Source organism: Ctenopharyngodon idella, chromosome 10 (genome assembly GCF_019924925.1).
Source record: "Ctenopharyngodon idella isolate HZGC_01 chromosome 10, HZGC01, whole genome shotgun sequence".
Classification (NCBI taxonomy): domain Eukaryota; kingdom Metazoa; phylum Chordata; class Actinopteri; order Cypriniformes; family Xenocyprididae; genus Ctenopharyngodon; species Ctenopharyngodon idella.
Window position 1 is genome coordinate 6,760,776 of NC_067229.1, and position 24,097 is coordinate 6,784,872.

The window sequence follows — 24,097 nt, forward strand, 5'->3', positions numbered from 1 at the left end:
GATGTAAGTTCAAGTGTTCGTTTTTTTTTTAATAAGTTTTAGTAAGTTATTTGATGCTATAAAAACGGGAGTGTGACGTCATGATTGACAGTTGAGACTGACAGCTTCTCTGAGCGAAGTAGTCGCTGAAGCACCAGTGGACTTTTTTCAGGATTTTCGGGAGGAGATTGGAGCTTTAACTTTAATTTCCTCATTTCCATAGCTGACACAACAAATTGTTCTGCAGTAAACTGTACTAACAGATTCTGCAGCAATATGGGCGGGGCCTTGATACCTTAACTTCTCACTAACTACTGCACAGACTCAGGTCCCGAATCAGCGCAAAATGTCAGCGCCATATTGGGACACTTGCGGCTTCACTTTTCTACAATGGAAGACAGTGAAGGTGCGTCATCCATCTTTTTTTACAGTCTATGACATACACACATAAAGACAATGTTTGAATAACAGTAAAGCATGACTCAGCATGACTTTTTTTTCACATTTTATTACTAAAATGTTTCTAAAGGCAGCAGTTTTAAGTGTTCACAAGTATTTCTATTTTTCTTCGATAGAGTAAAATGGTGTGGTAGGAAAAAAAAAAAATTCACACTGGCCTTGCGTGTTAAATCCTTAAGACATTAAACATCAGAAACATTAACACTTGAGGTCCCCTTAAAGTTTGCTGGTACTGAAAAGTGGCTAGTGTAACTAGAAACAGAAAAATCATATTTTTTGGACATATCTGAAATAATTGGACAATATCACAAAGGAATAACATCGTACAATTATGTCATACAATCACAGACACCAAGAAGCTAGTCACAATGTATGCCGGCCGGATCAAGTAACAATTTAAAGCAACATGATGGATTTTTTTAAGCTCACATTTGTAATTTGAAATACAAGAAATCAAAGAGAGCAATTCATTCAGAAGTAAAGTGCGCTGCAGCTAAAGGAGTGAGATGAACAGCATCATTGACTTCATTAAAACATCACCAACATCACATGATTTATTTATGCTTCACTGATGGTCAGAACCGATCTGCTACAGTGAGAAAATATCCCTTCACTTGCACCATGGAAAAGCACTGGACCTAGAAACTAATATTGTAGGATGATTATCAAACCAAACAGATGTTTTAAAAACAATAACTTTAAAAATAATGTGCAACAGTTGAAATGTGATCCAAAAGAAATGCATTATGGGTAGTTTTTAAACTAAAATAAAAACACTAAGGCTAACAGACTTCATTTTTTTCAAGAAAAAAAAAAGTGCCTACAAAATGAAATCAAATAAAATTACACCCAGATTGAGTGCCTAACCTGTAATTCCAGTGGTCACATGACATCCTTGCATAATATCTACATCTCATCTATGTTAGAAGGAAACTATGTACAACATATACATACAAATCATATGGTCGCAGGAAACGAACGTCAGAGATCGTTCAGTGAGTTGATACTCACAGCTCATGGGTTAGATTTAGAAACAAAGTGGTTTAAGTCCTAGTCTTTGGCGGCATTACTCTGAAATCCAAAGTAAGTATTACATCACACGTGCCGTTTCTGTGGTCGACTTGAGAACAAGAAATACTTGACAGCTTTAGGGACTTAAATTAGACATGGAATGAAATGAATGTGGGTCATAAGAAAGGAGGAAATGCCTAAAGTAAATCTGTTTACAGGAAACGATGTTAAAAAAATTCCTTTTTGAATGTGGAAATAACTAGGATGTGTAAGAAAACCAAGTTAACTTTGTTAAAAACAAAAAATGTATACCTCTACCACAATATTTGACAAAAGAGGCAAACTACTATTATGCCTGAATGAACTGCTCTGTTTGGCACTAATATTAAATGGAGCTGGTCATATTTCACCCCAAATAAATATTAAAAATAGACGACAAAGCCTATTTTAGGATGATTTAAAATTTGCATTGAAAATGTGCAATTAAACACATTTTCCCCCAAAGTTCTCATTAACGTAATGCAAAATAATAATAAAATATATATTTTTTTTGGACAAATCAGATTCTCATTACTGTAATACAGTAAGAAAAATTGATTTGTCCAGACAACTATTTTTTACCCATTTTATTAAAAATAGCATAAATTAAAAACAGTAAAGCAATTACTACCATGATGTATACTTACAATTGTATTTTATTCAAATGATTTGAATAATTTTAAAACAATTTAAACAATTTTTTTTTCTCTTCACATCACGGTAATGAGAATTTCTGCATTATGGTAATGACAGTTTGGGGGTAAAATGTCATGAAAATGATCACAGCACCAAAACTGTAATGATCCTCATTTCGGTAGCACTTTATGTTTCTGCATGTACATACTATGTACTTATTATATCAATTACAATAGCTGGGTAATAGCTAGGTATTAACCCTGAACCTACCCCTAAACCTAACCTTAACCCATGTAGTTACCTTATATTACCAGTACTTTCTTGGGTAAGTACACATACTGTAAAATAAAGTGTAACCCTCATTTCTTAATATTTTCCTCTCAATTTGTTTGGGGTTAATAATGACCTTAAAATTCCTTTTGTGTGTGTGAGATTCAATTGCTTATATTCAAACCAATTCATATCTTAGATGGACTTTTTGATTATCTGAAACATTTATGTCCTTCAGCTTATTTGAATTTGAATGTAATCTCAAAATATTGAGATAATTTGCTCACTTCTCTTTGAAGACCTACTAATATAAACATTAAAAACAGAATGTTGGTTAATAAAATCTTGGTTTCTCTTCACGTCGGCTGCTTATTCTTGTATGATCATTTGGAAGAAATCTTTAAAAAGACGGACCATGTGAATAAAACGACCACTGAAATGGAGCTGGCTTTTCTGCAATCAAATAATCAAGGTTAAAATCAAGCAAATTATGTATACAGTGTACGGTCAAAAATACAATATCTTGGACAGGATAAACCAGTATGTGAACAACCTGTTACTTAAATTTCAAAACGTTCAATCTATTTGTTGATAGAGTGACCACGACAGCACTAACTATAAACTGAAACCGAACAGATCCATCTGTCGTCCCAAATACAGTGTTTGAAATGAAATGGGACATTGACGCTGTGCAAATTTGCTCACCACAACAAGCCACCAAAAAACATCCATTATCCTTCATATCGTCCGTTCGGATCGCATGCTGTAGAATTGTCCACCTTAGTTAACTTAGCTCACTTGCTGTCCGTCACAGTCTTTGGGTTTTCTGGACATACTTTTTTATTTTTTCGTACAAACTAAAACACTTTTCCCGTTGTATTTACAGGCTGCAATAAATCTTGTTATTAGTTAAGACAGGATTAAAACGTGTTCCTTAAGTAAAATATCATAAGACCGGCCGAAATGTCAACACAACCCATCCTATCGGATGCCATGCGGAGCTCAAAAAAAGATAACGTCCTCCTTGACGACTTCATCGCTAACAGTGTACGGGAGGTTGTGCTGGGAGGTCTGGTTGTGGCTTTTGAGAGCGGCGGGCACGAGGCTGGACTGGGCGTCTGTATAAGCGTCTGGAGGGCTGAGGGAATCTGCAGGGTGAGCAAACCAAACAACAGGCCTGTCAGCTGGACCTAATGACTGTTTACACAGCAGGATACGGCCCGTTCAGGCTCAGCCGGGAATGTCGGGTGCGGTTGTTTGTCTTACCTGAGTGCGAATGTTGTGGTTGGTTGGGGCTGATGGGCCGGCGTGCTTTGTGACCTCCATCTGAATCCCTCGCTGACAGCTTGATGGGCAGCATCGGCTTCATGTCAATAGAAGCTGTGAAAAAGTGAAGACGGATTTAGGAATCAGCAAATTTCCTCCCACAGAACATCGTTAGGTGGTCACAAACTGACCCAAAAACATCATCTACCACAATAGAGACAAACTGCCTTCATGCCACAATAAACTGCTCTGTTTGGCACTAATCTTAAAGGGGACCTATTACGCCCCTTTTCACAAGATGTAATATAAGTCTCTGGTGTCCCCAGAATGTGTCTGAAGATTCAGCTCAAAATTTAAAATGCAAATGAGCTGCTGCTCCCTGCCCGCTTTCCAGAAGAGGGCGGAGCTTTAACAGCTCGTGTTTAGGATACTCAACAACAACAAAGCTGGAGAATCTCACGCAGCCAAAATGAGGATTGTCAGTAACGGTGTTCAGCCTTACGTTGTTCAAACCGGAGTCGAACTTTGACGGAGAGACTCAGGAAGAAGTTACAACTTTTAGAATGAAACTGGACGTTTCTGAACGGTTAGTGGATAAATTTATGTAGTTGCTGTGGAGTTGATTCGACTCATTGACTAGCATATACTGTCATGATTTATATTTTATTAAATTATATTTTATTTAAATGTATTCAAATTATTTTAAAATAATGTAAACATTTTTTTTCTTTTTATCACAGTAATGGGAATGAGTTTCTGCATATGGAAATGACAATTTAGGAGTAAAATGTAATAAAAATGACATCACAATGCAAAATTTGTAATGTTCCTCTTGAAGCAGAATCTGCTTCATGTCAACAGAAGCTGCGAAACAGTGAAGATGGATTTAGGAATCAGCAAATTCGCTCTCAAAGAAGGTCATTAGGTGGTCGCAAACTGCCCAGTGCGGTACTGACCCGAACTCACGGTGCGTTCCCAATTCACAGAGCGTTGCCAACTCTTGCCCTTCCCGCTCTTCTCCTTGCCCTTGCTGAGGGCGGCAAGTTTGGTCGGTATCTTCTGCTGGACGCTGCCGTACCTTTGCTGCTGGTTGGTGGTGCTGATGAGATGGATGGGAACCTCTATCTTGGCCGGCAGGGTATTGCAGGAGCTCTCCCGGCGCGAGTGGACTTCGGGACGCTCCGGGTAGTCGGCAGGGGATGCGGAGAGAGTGGCCCTCAGGGATGACTTCTGAGGAAGCGTCTGGTCCCCTGCTCCACCAAACAGCAGCTCACCGTTGAAGCTGGAGGAAATGGAAAGCTAAAAAACAAAGCCAAATGCAAAGGTTAACACCACATGTGGATAAGCAATTTCAGGCAAACGGGTTGATGAACATCTTAATTCATCAACTGCATTAGTATAAGGATGAAACTCTTAAAAAAAAAAAAAAAAAAAAAAAGATAAAGAGCATGCACAAAAATGTTAGACCTCTTCAGTTACAATCATTCGTGAAAGACTAATTTGTATAAATTCTTATGAAATGTGATTTTTTTTTTTTTTTTTGCAAGAGTGGGACCACAAATTGTTGAACTGAATGCAACAATGTATGCAAGAATGGATTTATGAATGATTAAATTGAATGGTTTCAATTTATACAAGAATGTATTTACGAAAAACTGAATTAAATGCAACAATACATCAAAAAATGGCTTTACGAATGTTGAACTGAATGTAACAAATTACATGAGAATGGAAACAACAGAATCAAATGCAACAAATACAAACATGTTTAGGAACAATTTATATTGAAATGAGCATTTACACAAGAATGTTTTTTTTTTTTTATGTATTCACACAGAAAATCGTTCTGTCCGTTCTGGCGGTTCTGTGTAAATCGTACAGAAAGCCTTTTTTACATAATCTGTCATACTGAATTCAGTGGTGAGAACATGACATAAATATTTTTTTTCTATTTTTGGAGCTGTGGTGTGCCAACTTTTCCTTCCTTTTTTACAATTTTTTTTTTTTTGGTTGAACACCTTCATTGAGCTTTTTTTTGCTCATTAGATGTGTGCACTTTGTATTGAATTTTTATTGAATTCAGTGGCACAATGTACGTAAAGTGGATTCATTACTAAGAATTGTACCAACTGCAGGATGTCAAACAATACAGGCAATATTGCTGCAATAAATTAAATGTCTTCAACTATTCCTCGCTTGTTACTTTGAATGAATGCATATAAGAATAAAGCATAAAGTAAATATTATGAGCCAAAACGTTTGCTGAGATCACCTCCACTGTGTTCAAACTTCTCAAGAGTAACATCCATGTTTAAGTAGGATATACAGGAAATACTCAGCTAATGTGCCATGTAGGAAATCCAGTCCGAAGAGTTTGGGATTTAAAGGAAGAAGCTAAATTTAAAACACATGCTCCTTTGCGTGCAGAACAAAGATGTTTGATGAGCGCAGTCAACACAGGCATAAAATGTAACACAAATTGAAGACAGCTCCACATGAAAGGACTAAGTTAAGCATAAGGTAAAGATTATTAATGCACAACAGCAACTAACAGTCAGAGAACGGCTCCCTCCCAATCCTTTCCATCCAAAGGACATAGTGTACACTCTTTGAAGGGATTGTCCACCTGGTACAACCAAGTCTTGCTCAAGGGCCCAACAATGATTATGCAATTCCTGGCAAAAACCTTGAAGTAAACCTTGAAAATTAGTTCAAATAATTAACCGTGACATTACCAACACCCTTAGCTCATGATAAAGATTGAATATTCATGTCCTGTCCGTCACATCTACTTAAAGGTGTGGAGATGATGGCCAATCTTCTCCACACCTTAAGATGTGATGGAAACTAGTGCCGCCCTCCTGAATCTGTTCATTATGCTTTAGCAAGTCACAATTCCACCCTCCAATTTCCATAATTTCACCAAAAAAGGGACAAAATGTTGTTTGGGAGAACATTTAGAGATGTTCCTCTGGAATCCTCAATCATCTAGACTAGGTTGGAAAAGCCTAACCTTCTCCAACTGGCCCAGGGCGACATCATCTTGAACCATCTTGGTCTTTGTGGAACAAGTAGTTTTCCAAAACGCTGGGATCCCAGCACAGATGCTTCATTGTTCCCAGTCCTTAAGGTGCCTTCAGTAAATATATGGTTTCCAGAGCGTAAAAATGCGAGGGGTGTGCAAGGTTTTCGGCACAAAGACTTGACTGACATCACATAAACAATTAGGACTGGCCGCATTCCAGCGCTGGTATTAATGAAAGGGTGCTGGCAGGTAATTATACGTTGCGGTTTTCCCAACTCAAGACTTCCCTGGATACTCCAGGCAAATATTCATTTGGAGCAACTCTGCTGTGCACGGGCTGGTCGGAAGGGCTCGCTGCTGAAAACGTGGCTCTTAAATCATGGTGCTAAATACCTGTTTCTGAAGGGTTGTTTTGGGTGTTTTTACTGTATGATGAAGCAGCACAAAGTCAGACTCCTTGGAAACAGGAATGTGGAATATAAATCTTACAAAAGCAAAATATACTCGGCCATATATAAGTTGCCTCCTTGGAAAAGCTGGACGTCAAATTTGAGTGAATACACTACCGGACAAAAGTTTGGAATGATTAAGATGTTTTAATGTTTTTGAAAGAAGTCTCTTATCCTCACCAAGGCTGCATTTTTTTGATCAAAAATACAGTAAAACAGTATTGTGAAATACTATTACAAATTAAAGTAACTTTTCTATTTTAATAATGGTAAAATGTAATTTATTCCTGTGATGCAAAGCTGAACTTTCAGCATCATTACTCCAGTCTTCAGTGTCACATGATCCTTCAGAAATCATTCTAATATGATGATTTGCTGCTCAAGAAACATTTCTGAATATTATCAATGATAAAAACAGTTGTGCTTCTTCATATTTTTGTGGAAACTGTGATACACTACCATTCAGAAGTTTGGGGTAAACAAGAATTAAAAAAAAGAAAAAAGAAAAAAAAAAGAAAGAAAGAAATTAATACTTTTATTCAGCAAGGATGCATCAAGCTGATCAAAAGTGACATTAAAGACATTTATTATGTTACAAAACATTTATATTTCAAATAAATGCTGTTCATTTGAACTATCTATTCATCAAGAAATCCTAAAGAAATGTATCATGATTTCCACAAAAATATTAAGCAGCAAAATATTTTCAACATTGATAATAAGAACCATTATAAAAAATTGAGTACCTATAATAATTGAGCAAATCAGCATTAGAATGATTTCTGAAGAATCATGTGACACTGAGGACTGGAGTAATGATGCTGAAAATTCATCTTTGATCACAGGAATAAACTACTTTTTAAAAAATATTAAAATAGAAAACAGCTATTTTATATTGTAATAACATTTAAATCTTAAACGTTCCAAACTTTTGACCTGCACTGTATGAGCGAGTGAGAGAGAGAGAGAGAGAGAGAGAGAGAGAGAGAGAGAGAGAGAGAGAGAGAGAGAGAGAGAGAGAGAGAGAGAGAGAGAGAGAAGATAAAGAAAAACAGCACATGAAAGGCCAAAATTCGACGTTATCTTAAGAGTTGAGCTCTGGTTTAACAAAAGGAAGTGACTAAGGCAGTAACAAAAGAACAGGTCTCACCCAGGTCAAACAACCCCCAATATATCTGACATGACAGCCGACACTGAGATGGATAATAAACAATACAGCGGATAATAAAACTAGTCCAGGGAACAGTTGGAACTCAAAACAAAGACGAACGGTACAATTAGGGAACCATAAAATCGTAGTGAAATCATAAAAATTACATTGCCAAAAACACATCCATGAGCTTAATCTGACTCACAAGCGCTCATATGAAACTAGAACTCTCTAAATGAACCGAAAAGCATCTGAAACCACATTTCTGCAAATTATTGTCTTTGTTGTAATAAATCTCTACTATATGGCATATATTTAAACAAGGTCTGTAGGCTGGCACCATGGACAGACGGTTACTATGTACTCATAGCCGTACTAACATGAGATAAGACGAGATCACAGGAAATCTGACAAGGCTGGGCATGACCGGACGTGCCTGCATGACCTCAAAAACATACAATGAACAGCAGAGCTGTGGCAACTTACTCTTAGGGACATTAGAAATGTTAATTAACGTTAGTTTTAAATGTTAAAAATCACATGAAATTCTTAACCCACTTTACTAGGGAAGAATCAGGGCGGTCGACTAGTCGGTTGTTAGCTTGTGCTTGAATAGTGAGCTTATCTAGATTTATGTTTTTAGTAGTGAAGACTTAAAAGGAATAAAAAAAGAGATGTAACTTCACTGAGAACAATATGCTATACTAAAAGTAAGAGTAACTTTGACTGTCTAAATTTATATCCGCCACTACAGCCATCAAAGTACAGCTTTTGTTACACATTCCCCAAATATTACTGTCGCACTCCAAAACTATTGGCAAAAATACACATGCAGAGACATCTTTAGCCGTGGCATCACATCTGACATCAGTGTTGCATTTAGGCCGTGACGCACAAAGCTAATGACAATTTGAAATATTTTAGTTTTAGTCGACTAAATATCATAAGGTTTGGTTAAACTGTAATGCAAAATTTCCGAACACATTATATAGCCTACTCCTGAAGAAAACATATATTAATATTATTATTATTAAACATCCTTATTATAGCTGTTAAAGAGCAGTGAGTGATTTTTTCTGTCTTTTGTTGTTTGATCAATATTAAGGGCACAGACAGCAGCAGGTTTATTAGGCTGCTGTCACTTTAAGACCAAATGTTGGGATCCAATACACTGATGCACATCCGATATTCTCACAACTGTTTACGTTTTCATAATTGACAGTGTTTGTGTGACTACTCTCCAAAACAGACATTTTGACATAACGTTGGGTGCATTTGTCTGTTCAGGTGCGAAAAGACATGAACGAGAACTTAATTCAGTACTCGTAGGCTGTCTGTCTGTTTTTGTTGTCACACTTTTTCAGATTTATCCATATGTCTGCTCTTCGGTTTTCCCGCATGTTACAGTTCAAATGTGTGCATCTGCAGCGCAGGACATCTTTCTGACAGGATCTCTTCCCAAATCATCCCTCCCTAAGATTTCCGTCTAGTTTTTATTTGTTGACGAAACTGTCAATAGGTTTCCGTCATAGTTTTTTTCATTCAAAGATGGTTTTCATTTAGTTATCATCCTGTTTTCATCTGTGAAAAAAAATGTCGTTGATGAAAAATTATTCGTCAACGGAGGTCAGGGGTCAGAAAGCTCTCAGATTTCATTAAAAATATCTTAATTTGTGTTCCAAAGATGAATGAAGATCTTACGTGTTTGGATCGACATGAGGGTAATTAATGGCACAATTTTCATTTTTGGGTGAACTAACCCTTTAAATATTTTTTATTCATTTGCAGTAGTAGTAGTAGTAGTAGTAGTAGTAATTATAACGATTTTATATTTGAGCCATATTTGATAGATTATCACAAAATATTTGGCCAGATTTGTACGGCCCTACAAACAAGTACAGTAATATCTTTGCATGATTTGAGTTAAATTAGATTTATCTCAAATCATGCAATGAATAGTTGACTAGTCGGTGGTAAATCAACTAGTCAACTAGTCATTTTGACAACTCAATTAATTGATTTTGAAAATATGCTGTTTCTCACATCCCTTTATTCTACATACAAGTAGAAAAATGTACCAAAGGCTTCACCACTAAAGCGCTGATTCACACTCATCTGTATCCCAGCAGTGCAAACACAAGCCCGCCTGTGGTTGTTTCGTACCATAAACTTTAAATATACATTCCTCTTTAATCCTATAAAATGACTAACACTGATGCTAATTGATCCTGGCTTGATTGCATTTCGTTTGGTCACTGCCTATTATAATCGCTAACGTCACAGCATTACGTCCATTAGGAAAGTTCGTCGTTTCTGTAGGTTCGGAGGCTGAAAGACGCCTTGTCCAGTGTCCATTTCTGAGTAATCTGTCAAAATGAAAGGGGTTAGTCATCAAGTATGCACACGCAAATGGACAGACAGTCTGTGCCGCTCAAATCAGTTTAACATGATTGAAGGAAATCACGAAGACCCCTGAGTTTGACCAAAAACAGATGGAGTCAGTCAAACTGCTGAACAAAAATGCAAAATGCAAGTAGATTTGTGGGATGGTTTCAGTACTGAGACTTGGAAATCGCACAATATGTGGCTTTTGTTATCCGCTGTTTACACAGAGACTTTTTCTGTGAGCCGGTTAAGACTGTTCAAACAACGCTTGTCTGAGTGTCCGCTTTTTCTCAGAGAGCTTTCTGGGTAATCTAGCAGGCTCATCAGCAAACAGGTAGAGCAAGGGTGGCAGGTCGATTAGCCAAGCAACTGCTATGAAAACTTCACAGTGCCACATTGTTCCCTTCGATTGTCCTGTATAGTGGAGCTGAAAGGAGACCGTGGGAAAGGCAGAAGCTCTCAGCTGGCACACCTACACCTTGTCATTTATAATAACAACATGTGGCACTGAAAGAGAGCAGGGAGGTGACATCATGCTTATTTCATGTATGCCAGCTCCCATTTCCCTGAATAGCTGGGCGATGTATCAAATATTCATGACAGATTCGAGTTAGTCTTCTAACTTCAGTGTTGTTCAGTTTGCTTCTTTTCTGAAATTCAGTTAAAACTGTCAAACTGATTCATAAGGTATTGATAAAAATATTAATACAAATTAATATTAATTTTTACTACCATGTATTGTTATATTGGTACATAAAAACATTTATTTAAAAATATTTTTCAATTTCTTTGAAAAATATCTTTTGAATTTTTAAAATGACAGTATTTTACTGTGTGGCAACAATGGCTGTTTGTTTGAACTGATGGTGATAATTTCTGACTAAAAAATAATTCAAGCCATTTCAGAATAGAAACATAAGTTAAGATAATTATTGAATATCGTTAAAAGGCTATAACTTATCAAGATGTTTTTAGCTACACTACTATTCAAAAGTTTGTGTTCAGTAAGATTTCTTTTAAAGAAATAATACTTTTATTCAGCAAAAATGCATTAAACTGATCAAAAGTCAAAGTAAAGAAATTTCAAATGTTACAAATATTTCTATTTCATTATAAATGCTGTTCCCTTTGAACTTTTTGTTCATCAAAAAAAAAAAAAAAAAAAATGAAGCAGCACAATGGTTTTCAGCATTGATAAAGATAATACACATTTCTTTAGAGTGATTTCTGAAGGATCGTGTGATACTGAAGACTGGAGTGAAATTCAGCTTTGCATCACACGAATAAATTACATTTTAAAATATATTGAAATAGAAAACAGTTATTTTAAACTGTAATAATATTTCCGAATTATGACAATTAGATTAAAAAAAAAAAAAAAAAAGGTCCAAAATATTTGCCAAATAGATGCCAAATATTTGATGCCAATTGTCTAAACATAAACTATTGTTTGAATGCTAAAAGATTCATTTAGGTGAACCTTTTTTGGAGAGCGATAAAAATCAGACTTGGTGCTTGGTGACTTTAATATTTTGTGTGTAATTTTACACTTTTGTGTCAACTAGTCAAACTGGTATGATGATTAGGAAGTATTTAGTAACCTGTCTAAATTAACTTTAGATAGTTTAGTAGGTTTAGCTTATGTGGCCATCCAAGAGAACCAAGAAATTTGTGGAGACGGATAGTAAGTATGGAAACAACTAGAGTCAGGTGGCATCTCACCTGTCCAACTTCCTGTGCATACAGTGCTGCCGTATTCGGCACCGTGTTGTGCTTCTTCAACTTCCTCTGTTGCTCCAACCGTTCTTTCTCTTTCTCAACTGAACGTGTGGACTCTCTCAGCCTCTCCAGGTCTTGCTGGTACGTCTGTCTTTGCCTCTCCAGTTCTTGCCTCTCCTCGGCCAAACGCACCTCCAGCCGCAGACACTCCTCCTCCCTCTCCTTTAGCCGCTGCTGGTCGGCCTCGGCCTGCCGCCGCTGCTTCTCCCGCTCCCGTTCCCAGCGCGCTTGCTCCTGCCGATGCTGGCTCTGCAGCCGCTGGAAGTTGGCGAGCTCCTCGCGGTGCTTCTCCAGGTTGCGCTGCTTCTCCTGCTCCAGGAGCACGTCGGTGCCGCGGTTCCGGCTGCCGGGACGGTCCCGTTCGGCGGTGAGGAGAGAGGACCGCTGGAGCTCGATGTGGCTGTCCTGCTGAGAAATTATGGCCTGAAGGGGAAGGAGAAAGAAAGGACTTGATGTTTGGATAGTTGTTAAGAGCTTCCTGGTAACTAAGGCTTAGTTTAGAAAGCGTTGTGTCCTCTCAGCTGCCTGTCCTTGTATTTGTTCAAACATGATTTGTGTACTGTATTGTAAGGCGCTTTGGTAAGAAAGTGTCTGGTAAGAATGTAAATTCAATGTAAATAGAATAAAAGAAAGAAAAAGAAAGAAAGAAGGCAAGGTCAAAAGAACAAACAAAAGCATTAACAAAAAAAATTTAAAAAATACAGAACGAAACCAAGAGAATGCAAGAAAGGAAAGAAGATTAAAGGACAACTTAAAGTACAAAAAATTTACTAAAGACCAAGAAAGAACAGACTATCATAAGAACAAAAAAAAAAAAAAAAAAAAAAAAAAAAAAAACAGCAGAGAAAAAACAAAAATCAAATCAAAAACTCAAAAAAACAAACAAACAAACAAACAAAAAACAAATAAAATAAGAGCGACAAACAAAAACAGAAGGATGAAAGACAAGACAGAAAAGACAATTTAAAAGACACAAGAAAGAACGAACAAAATAAAGAATGAAAGGCCAGAAAGAAACAACGGACTGTCATAAAAACAAACAAATGAAAGAACCAAAGAAATAAATAAAAAAAATATATGTGAACAAAGTACAAATACTGAAAGAGCAAACAAAACAGCCATCAAATAAAAGAAAAAAAAAAGAAAAAAGAAAAAACAACAAATGAAAGCAAAAATCAAAACAAAAGAACAAGATAAAGGACAAACAAAAAAGAAAACAGCATAAATGAAAGAGAAAGAACAAACAAAAATAAAAAACAGAGCAAGAGCTACAAATAGAAGAAAAAGAGTCAAATGAATGAAAGTTGGAGAATGAACTAAACAAAAGAATAGAAGAAAACAGAATGAAAGACAAAGAATAAAACAAAATGACAAATCAGAAGAGAATGAATGGAAATGAAAAGAACATAAGAGCAAATGAACACAAAAGAACATACAGAGAGAACAAAGAATAAAAGAATGAAAGAACAAAAGAATGAAACAAAAACAGAACAGCAAACGAAAAATGAATGAACAAATCAAATCAAATCAAATAATTTGAATGAACAAATAAGCAAATGAATGGACAAATGAAAGAACAAAAGAGCAAACAAAATAAATAACAAAATAAAATAACAAATGGAAAAATAAAAATAAAAGAAGAGACAAAGGAAAGAAAGGCAGCTGTTTAACTACATCATTACAGATGCTGTGGACATCTGAACACCCCACAAATAAATGAGCACAGCATGAGACACCTGATGAATGAAATTCCGTTAAACAAGATCTTATCTGGTCTTGATCACAGGATTTGTCAGACGTTGAGAGTGAGACATCAGTGTGTTTACCTGTAAACTGTAGAGCCTCTGGGACAGCAGCAGCACTCGTTCATAGAACTGGTAAAACAGGAAAACAGAAAACATTACTGGCAGGATGATTCAATATTCAGAGACATTATTCTCACAAGACACAATGCCACATTCCTGCCAAGTGAAGTATGGCTGCATTAACTGCCCATTAGGTGCGGTGAACGCAAAGGTTACTATCTCAGATATGTACTGGGAGGTGTGTGAGAAACAATATGTGCCTTTTATCTCATAGGAAACAAAGGGAGACATTATCTTCTCAATTTCAAATTGATGTGCGCACTCACCTCTGACTCTGGAAATTTACAGCTGGACCGCATTTTGTGGCAGCCAGGTGAGGAGGCCTCGTCCTGAGAGAGGCGACAGATTAAAACGAATGAAAAATGATATCATGTATATCAATATTTGCTGAAAAAGCCCCCAAATGAAGATAATTCAAAGACATTATCATGGCAGACATGTAATGTAGTACTTTATCATAGTTTATGTTATTATCATAGATAATACACATTACTATAAAAAATAAAAATATATTAACTTATTAGATACTATATTCTATAAATGAATGAATATATATTAACTATAATAATATATTAATTAATATATACATCATATCATTTGATTTAAACATCAAATCTATAGCCTGATAGTTATATATTTGACATCTTGACCGGTATGACAAAATTCTGGCAAAATTCCTGCCCAAATCATCTGATGTCACTCTCCTCGTTTAGTAAACACGGGCATGTTCCTATCGTGTGTTTGGCAAACGGTTGCATGTGTGTTCTCTCACCGGCTCATCCTGGTCCAGACACGTGAAGACCTCTTTGAGCAGCGGATCTGAGCTGGCCCTCTGACTCCGGTCTCTGGTCCTGCCGGACGCTCTGGGAACCTTCTTCTTAATACTGCCGTCTGATTCAACACAGAATTACACCTGATTTACAAAACTTAAAATAGAAATACACATAAACACCACAAACATCCTTGATGAAGGGGATTCGGCCTCAAAAGATTGCATGCACGCATATTTGAAGAGCATCCGGGAACATTTGAAGCACTATATTCAACATATTCTGATGTGAGACATACTAATTGTAATCTTACCTACTGTATTGTACAGATACTATGTGAAATTGGGATGCACAGTCTTTCAAATATGCAATGAATATAGATATCTAACAGCAATAATGAGTCTTAAGTTAATCCCCATTAAAGCAACATGTATAATCAGTGTCTAATTGTATGTAATGGCTCTTACTCTTAGGCAGTATGGTAGCAATGCTGTCGTATCCACCAAAGGTGTCTGCTCTGCGTGGCAGCAGACTCAAGGACGGACTCTGGTTCCTCTCAGTCTGTGGAGATGTTTCCCGAGCTCCAGATGCCAGGAGGTTCTGAAGGTTCTCCACTACAGGAAGACAGAGATATGCTTCAATAACTACAATTAGCTCTTAAACAATCTCACTTGCAACCAGATGCAAGATGCCAGTGCTAAAGACATTTAATAACTGATTAAGCTATTATTATTATTATTATTATTATTATTATTCAGGCCCTGAACATGAGTGAGCTACTCAGACGTGTTACCTTCAGTAATGGCTCCTTTGAGCAGCTGCTCCCCCTGCTGGAGGTCAGAGGCATCGCCCCGCAGTAGCAGACGGGAGCAAGAGCTGGTGTCTTCTAGACCGGCCACAGATTCAGCCAGCTCTGCAAACAACTGCAGCTTCTCTGTGAGGCTCTGGACGATCTGAGCATCCTTTAACGTCAGCCGATCTACAGAGATGCAGACAGAGTAAAATATGCTCAAGGGGTGAAACAATAGATAGTATTTTTTATTTTAAAACTGAAGAGCATCATAAAGCATATGTGCTTAATTGACAAACAAAAGACAGCAAGCTTTCAGTATGAAAACACAAGTGCACCCTCTAGTGACAAAAGATCCTTCAAAGCTCATAAAAAGCCATCACACAACAACAAAATAATTTACAAAACAAACAACTAGATGTGGCATTGACCTTGAAACTCTCTGAACCGGGTGACTCTGGCTTCCTCTTCCTCACTAAACAATCTCTCTTCTGTATGTGGACAGCTGATGGACAGGAACAGAGGAAGAACGGTTTAAAAAAAATGCTGATAGAAGTAAGTACTGGCACTAATGTGGTGATAGACGAACACAGACCTCTCCACGGCCTGACGGATTTGTGTGATCCACGTGTTACGGTCTTCTTTCGAGGCTGTGTGGATTTCGTACATCTCGGGCTCGTTTGAGGAGGCGCAGATGAGGAACATGGCCCGCTCTTCGTGAGCCACCTCTCGCACAATCAATTTCTGCAGTGAAATAACGGATGGCTTGTTGTCCTAGCAGAAAAACAACATTAATGAGTACATTAAGATGAATAATTTCTCATTCTGTATGAACCAAAAACAAAGTGCATATCGTACTCACCACAGTTGAGAACACATATCTCTGATCCTTTTCTTGCAACAAGACGAGAACATCGGTAAGAAGTATAGCTAGAATATCTGCAACCGAAGCAAAGAAGAATCTCAAATGTCAATTGTGAACCAAACAGACTTATGTTTGGAGCCTCCAATGGGACATCTGTGGTGGAAAAAAATTTGAGATGAGAGGAAAAACGATATTTCAATAATCTCTCTGAAAAGTATTGCGTTCACCCAAGAAAGTTTGCTTTGGTTGGAAAATCTCAGTTTAAGTCTCCTTAAATTAAGTCTCCATTTCAGGGCAATGTTTTGCAAGAGAATGCAAAAGCATTTTCCTCCCATCAAATTTTTTTTTTTTTTTACCATCACCAATGTCCCTTTAGGGGCTTTGTACTTATGCATGCAAATTGTCGTTCTCATAATACCTTTGAGGCGACCAGATGCTGATTTCCAGTTTACCATGCCCTCGAACAAGAGCATGCGGCGGCCCTGAGAAAGGTCCTCCTTACGAAAGACACGTCCATCTTTGATTTTCCCGAGGGACTTGGGCTCCATCTTGGAGGTGATTTCCCTGAGCCGTGATTCCTTCTCGTAGAGATTGACCTGGGAGTCCACCTGAACTATGGTGTCTTTGATTAGGCCGAGAGCTTGTGCTAATCCTTCATGTTCCTCTGTCCCGGCTGCAATGAGAAGTAAGTGTTTATAACCTTGCACATTCATAATATCTGCATAATTTTACGGCACCATAATGACCAACCTTCGGTGTTTTGCAGGATGCGCTCCAGAAGAACAGGATACTTGGTGATTCGCTGTGTCACCAGCAAGATGCACTCTGGAACGCCTAACCGCCGCACTATTGACAGATTACTTATTTTCTGAAACACAATAAGGTGAGAAAATGATTCCAAGCAGTGCTGAGGACAATCTAGCAAATGTTAACAACATTGAGACGTAAGATCTCAACATACTCTCATGAGGTTCTGGAACTTCTTGTTGCTCTGCAGCTGCTCTTTGTAGTAGTTGACAGCCTCAGTGTGCCGACTGCAGAAATCCCCATAACTTTCCTTCATTCGCTCTCCAAGCTCTCCAGAAAACTAAAACCAGATACACACAAAATAACTTCCTGCTTGACATATGCTAATTCCTGCTCTGAAAAAACTGTGTAAAGCAGGAAGTGTAGAGCCGGAAAGGTGACAAGAGAATGTCTGAAGCAGGAAGCAAAAGCACAAAAGTGTGACAACAGTTTACGAAGCAGGAAGTGTAAGGCAGGAAATATAACAGGAAGTTTGAAGAAGGAAGTACATGAAAAATACATGAAGCTTGAAGTGGGAAGCGTAGGACAGTAAGTGTGAAAAAAGCATGTGCGAAGCAGGAAGTGTACGGCAGGAAATGAGACAAGAGTTTGTTTGAAGCAGTAAGTGAATGACAGGAAATATGAAACACAAAAGTGTGACAACAGGAAATAAGAAGGAGGAAATGGAGGGCGGAGGTGGGAATCAGGAAGCATGACAACAGCAGGAAGGGTATAGTGAAAGCGTGACAACAGGATGCTTGAGCAAGGAAGTGTAGAGCAGGAAATGTGAAAAAAGATGTTACAGCAGGAAATGTAGAGTAGGAAATGTGACAACAGGAAGCAGGAATGGGAAACTTGAAGCTGGAAATGCAGGACAGAAGGTGTGAAGCAGGAAGTATGACAAAAGCAGGAAGCCTGGGGCAAAAGTATGACAACAGGAAACAGGAAGCAAAAGTCAGGAAATGTGAACTGTTGGGCTTTACAACAGCAGGAATTATAGGGGGTAAGTGTGGTGTAAAAGGAAGGAAGTGGATGTGTGAGCAAGGAAGTGTAGAGCAGGAAATGTAACAACAGGATGTTTGAAACAAGAATTGTAAGATGGGGAAGGCGAAGCTGGCAGCTTAGGGAAAAAGTGTGACAACAGAAAGTATGACGTAGGAAATGTAGGCCAGAAAGTATGACAACAGCAGGAAATGTGGGCAAAAGTGTGATAACCAGATGTGTGAAGCAGGAAATGTTGGGCTTTACAACAGCGGAAAGTGTGGGGTGAAAGTGTGACAACAGGATATTTGAAGCAAAAAGTGTAGGACAGGAAAGGTGAAGTAGGAAGTTTAGGAAAAAAGTGTGACAACAGTATAAAGCAGGAAATGTAGGGCAGAAAGTGTGAAGCTGGAAGCATGGGGCAAAAGTCTGATAACAGGATGTATGAAGCAGGAAGCAAAAGACAGGAAATGTGAAGAGGGGAAGCATAGGGCAAAAGGGTAATAACAGGAAAAATTAAGCAGGAAATAAAGGACAGAAGGTGAAGCAAAAAGTACGGCACTAAATTAAGGGCATGTACCTGGGATATAAGGATATCTGAGATTTTATGGATGGCATAGTTGTGATCGCTGCCCGGCTGTAGAGATTCTGTGCGACGCTCCCTGAGGCAGGACAGGAAGTGGCTGTGCAGCTCCAGCAGGCTGTCCAGCTGGGGAAACAGACAGTCCAGCCTTCTGTCGTCCAGCTGTAGCGTCTCCCGCAGCTCTCGAGCGTACACACGGAGCATGATCTTGAGCGTCCGCACGTGGTGGATCTCCGTCTGGATGAGCTCTGGAGGAGATAGGAAGAGCTTTAGAGAAGATCTGAAAACACATTTGACAACTTACAGAGATAAAAAAATGTACAAGTTCCCAGAGCAGTGTGGGTAGGTAACTAATACTAACCATATATAACATCCTGTCTCTTCATCATCTCCTTCGAATATTTCTTTAAGAAGTGCTGATCCACAGCCAGACTCCAGGACTCCACCTCGAAGTCTTGCGCGATGGCTTCCAGCTCCCCTCGCACTGTGGTGTAATATGCATCTGCACACAAAAAGATCAACATTCATGCAGATCCAGAATTACAAAGTGTTGCTCAATGCTTTACAAAACCCCCGTCGTAAATTACACACATGACGTTCTGGGTGTTCTCAGTGTTGCTGGGATTTTAAAATCAACCCCTCACCTTCAACGATGAGAGATTCGGGCGCCGTGGAGGCGAGAGATACAGTGTCGTCAGTGGGGCGCTTCAGCCTGAATCCGTCAACCTCGTCCATCTCTCCTGTGATAGAGCTGCCAGAGAACATGACTATGCAAATGCTGCAGTAATTATGAATGTCCTTCATTTGCATTGATACATAAGCCTCACACTTCTATTCAACCTAAGTGCTACATGAAGATGAACATTAATGTTAACACTAAAGCAAAGAGAGAAATGTGTTATAGATATTACATTATATTATGCAAACAAAATGGAGCCAGTTTGTGCTTAAGGATTAGTTCAGGATTAGTTTAATTTACTCACCCAATGTCATCCAAGATGTTCATGTCTTTTTTCCTTCAGTCGAGAAGAAATTAAGGTTTTTGAGGAAGACATTCCAGCACTTTTCTTAATTTTTATTTTTTTTTAGAAAATGACCGATCATTTCGCTAGATAAGACCCTTATTCCTCGTCTGGGATCGTGTAGAGCCCTTTGAAGCTGCATTGAAACTGCAATTTGGACCTTCAACCCGTTGAACCCCAGTGAATATGGAGAAAAATCCTGGAATGTTTTCCTCAAAAACCTTAAATTTTTTTCGACTGAAGAAAGAAAGACATTAACATCTTGGATGACATGGGGGTGAGTAAATTATCAGGAAATTTTAATTCTGAAGTGAACTAATCCTTTAAGGTGAATTTAATATAAATCACTTTCTGATTATGTCATATAAAACACATGGATACAGCTGTCTATAAGCTAAAAGTAATTAGTATTGGTGGAGTAATAAGAATGAATAAAAATCAATCAGTAAAGACACAGGACTCACCAGCTGCTGCTGTTGTGGCTGACTGTAGGGTTGCTGGAGGCGGCAGGTTGGGCGCTGTGTCCTTTGGGCGGAACGGTCATACCTGAAGCACAGCGTGACGTTCGGGACGAGCCATTGATGGGAGTCAGAGCAGAGCAGGGGTCCCGCAGAGCTGCAGAGAAACGAGACGAGTCAGTGCGGTAGCAGCGCCTCAGAAACGAGCGAGGCATGGAGTCGAGGAAACGGCAGGTGAGGAGGTCTCGATGGAGGAGGACTCGAACCCCGAGCCTGCGGGACAGACCCCAGGACGCCGGGAGACGAGAACCGCTCTTCCTCTGAGAACCACGGACTCTGGGTAAAGCCAGTGCCATGATGTCTGACTCTACACTAGGAAACAGAAAGCACTAATGGACAAGACGGTTGGCTTTATAAAGTGGAGAGTGGCTTCTAGAAATCCCGCATGCGCCTTTCCTCCTCGCCTCCCTCCCAGCACTCTCCTGATGAGACGGAGGCTGTTTTGATGAAACAGGCGAGAGTCTCACAATCAGATTAGTGTGAGCAAGTAAACCATCAAGCTCCATTATCATCTGCAGGGAGAACCTGACAGCTAATAAATTATAATTAATAATAATAAATAATATATTCTTATTGAACATGTTTTAATTTGTTAAAAAACAAAGCAAATTACTAAAATTATTTTATCTATATATCTGTCTAAAAATATCTATACATATACTTTTATTAATACATCATAATTTTATTTTTATATCATTAATAAATATGATTAAATTCAATTTTATAAGCCCATGCAGCAAATTAAACAAATAATAAACAACCTTACAAAATGTAAAATTTGCTTTTGCAAATGCTGCATTCATATTAAATAAAATGACAATAATAATAATAATACATTTTTATCTATGAATATATTATTACTACATCTTATTATATAGGATATTCTTATCTTAGCTGTTTTTATAAAAATATATCAATTTTTTAAATAAAAATATTATTAATAAAGTACACTTATTTTTATATAATTAATAAATATTAATAAATTCAACTTTATTAGCTCATGCAGCAGATTAAACAAGAACCTTACAAAATTTAACAAATTACAATAAACATAATAACAATTATAACTGATATTTGCTCCCTAAAATTGATTTTCAGAGCATTTTTTTTTACTTTTATAAAGGGCAATTTTTTCCTAATCTTATTAAATACATGTCATGTTTCATGTTAAATTCTAAAAAATAGATCAATAAATTCAATTACAATAGAAAGCCATTTTTTACATGAACAACAGATAACAACTATGTATTAGGTCTCAAAATTCAATAATAACCACATCTATCTAATTAATAAATGAATGTGCTGACAATCTCATCAGTAAGATTAATAACGCAGATTTAAATGTGGCAAAATGACCAATTCTCAGCTGCAGCCCCTTCATGCATTTACAAGAAGATGTGCTTCCAGAAGTTTCTGGGTGAAGGAGGACATTTCCAGATGTTTTCCACTGGGGAGTGAAGTATTACAGGCTTCATCCGCGCTTCTTAAAGCAATTACCACCTCGGCCGAGGTCACAGCGGGAGGTGTTTAACAAGACGTCCAGAGCTCAGGAGTAATAACCGCAGTGAATCTTCTGTCTACAGAAGGGTCATCCAGTTTCATTTCATGACAGAATTTTACAAAACAGGAGGTAAAGAAAGGCCGGGCAGGAAAAAGCCACCAACAACGTACTTGAAATGCTACTCCACTAGATTTGACTTGCTTTCTCAATCAGTTTGATCAAGTTCGATTTCTAAAACTGCCTGAACGAGTAAAGAACAGGACTAAAAATATCTGTTTATTAACATTTGCAATGCAGAATTCTGCAACCGCCCAAAACTGTGTCCAACCTACACCACGTGCAGTGAATCTTGATCAGATTTGTGGGGTAATTAATTGCAGAACCGTGATTAACCTCTTAAGTGCTTCTCTGGTGATGGCAAATGCAGGAAAAAAAACAGCCAGATGACCTTAATTTGCTATCAGGGGACTCTGTTCAGCATTTGTCCATTAGACAGACCATCACACACAGGAGAGGAGAGCAAAACAAGCTCCTCGTGCAGCTGCAGGAGTGAACTAAACTGAGCAGATTAGACGTGGAGCACTCTTTGAGCTCACACACTGACGCTTATTAAACAGCCACTTCTTTCAGCAAATGATGATATATTATTACATTACTACTTGTTGTACATTAGTTTTTGCAACATTCTATTGCATGCCAGTGTTATAATTGTTAACTAAAACTACTAAAAATAATTTCATTAACTGAAATAAAGCTAAAATAAAATAAAATATTAGGTGAAAAAGTATAGTTCACTATTTACGCGTACGTGAGGGTCAGCGCGTGATGCGAATTTCGTCATCAGAAGAGTACGCGCACTGCTGGATTTTTGTAACCGTACGCGCAGGTCGCACATGCAAATTTTTTTGCAGTAATTAGTTTATCCACAAGGTGGCAACCGTGCCCTGGGGGCGTCAATTCACAAGGTAGTCAAAGAAAAACTGCATAATCAGAACAGACCGGAACACATGCAAGCTACAGCTACAATGGAGGCCTACACAGACAAGAGATTGTGCGAAGAGGTTAGAAAGTACCCTCATTTGTACAACTCTAGCATGAAAGAATACAAAGATAGTTACATGGGTTGTAACTCGTGGTGAGAGATTGCTCAAAATTGCGTATGCGTCGAACGACTGAAGTATACTTTCCAAGGCTGTGTGTTCGACTGTTCAGATACACAAGCGTACGCATAAAAAAACGAAATATACCCAGCTGAAATAAAATTAATTAAAGCTAAATATAAATAATTTTAAAACAAAAATTAATAAAAATAACAAAAACAAAACAACAAAATTCAAAAATGATTCACAGATTCATGTCCACAATCACAACATCTTTGTGACGATTTATGGCGATTTTATAGCAAAAAATTAAATAAAACAATATTGATATATATACTAATCATTTTACAAAATATTTTTTTTTTCAAATTCAGATCACCATCTTATAGATTTATTGGTGATATTTAGTGTAATTTTCTCATTTTTGTGACGAGGGAAAAAAAAATCATATATGATTTAAAATCATTTAAAATAATTTAAATATTAACCCCATGACTTGCACCTTGTATTGTCACCAACTTAATTTTAGAGTCGTTTGACTGTAGTTTAACTAAGTTCAACATAAATAGATATTTTTTAAAAATGCTTATGCATTTAAACATTTACTTCAAAATTTCACAAGAAGCGACATGGCTTCGGCAAATATAATGCTAAAAACATAGTACTTAGTTTGCAAATGTGCTTACCTTGGCTATACAACTGAGCTGCGGTGTTTGACGACTTTTGCACTGATTCTTTTGTCTGCGTAGAGAGAAAAAAAAACACATTCTTACAAACACACAGTGACTTAGTTTATCATTTACAACAAACCTTACAATGACAACCAGCCACTCCTCTGACCAAAGATAAACCTCTTTAGATAAACAAG

General features: G+C 37.7%; 1 protein-coding gene across 5 annotated transcripts in view; it reads right to left on the reverse strand.

The window, feature by feature from the left end:
- Window positions 1-467: 467 nt before the first annotated feature.
- The window catches only part of LOC127520655 (rho guanine nucleotide exchange factor 18-like), a 43,115-nt gene continuing 19,485 nt past the window's right edge, over window positions 468-24,097 (reverse strand). For 4 of the 5 annotated variants that reach the window (XM_051909032.1, XM_051909030.1, XM_051909031.1 and 1 more), the window contains 20 exons: window positions 23,916-23,970; window positions 20,575-20,725; window positions 19,733-19,839; window positions 19,450-19,590; window positions 19,086-19,336; window positions 17,700-17,825; window positions 17,489-17,606; window positions 17,157-17,411; window positions 16,736-16,812; window positions 16,469-16,647; window positions 16,305-16,378; window positions 15,877-16,062; window positions 15,551-15,697; window positions 15,086-15,204; window positions 14,580-14,642; window positions 14,275-14,322; window positions 12,392-12,871; window positions 4,617-4,959; window positions 3,661-3,774; window positions 468-3,542 (listed from right to left, as the gene is read on the reverse strand). In XM_051909032.1, coding sequence (XP_051764992.1) covers window positions 3,397-3,542; window positions 3,661-3,774; window positions 4,617-4,959; window positions 12,392-12,871; window positions 14,275-14,322; window positions 14,580-14,642; window positions 15,086-15,204; window positions 15,551-15,697; window positions 15,877-16,062; window positions 16,305-16,378; window positions 16,469-16,647; window positions 16,736-16,812; window positions 17,157-17,411; window positions 17,489-17,606; window positions 17,700-17,825; window positions 19,086-19,336; window positions 19,450-19,590; window positions 19,733-19,839; window positions 20,575-20,725; window positions 23,916-23,970 — 3,180 coding nt within the window. In that variant the 3' untranslated portion in view covers window positions 468-3,396. The remainder of the gene's footprint in view (window positions 3,543-3,660; window positions 3,775-4,616; window positions 4,960-12,391; window positions 12,872-14,274; window positions 14,323-14,579; window positions 14,643-15,085; window positions 15,205-15,550; window positions 15,698-15,876; window positions 16,063-16,304; window positions 16,379-16,468; window positions 16,648-16,735; window positions 16,813-17,156; window positions 17,412-17,488; window positions 17,607-17,699; window positions 17,826-19,085; window positions 19,337-19,449; window positions 19,591-19,732; window positions 19,840-20,574; window positions 20,726-23,915; window positions 23,971-24,097) is intronic. The other variant, XR_007932173.1, reaches the window with a different exon arrangement.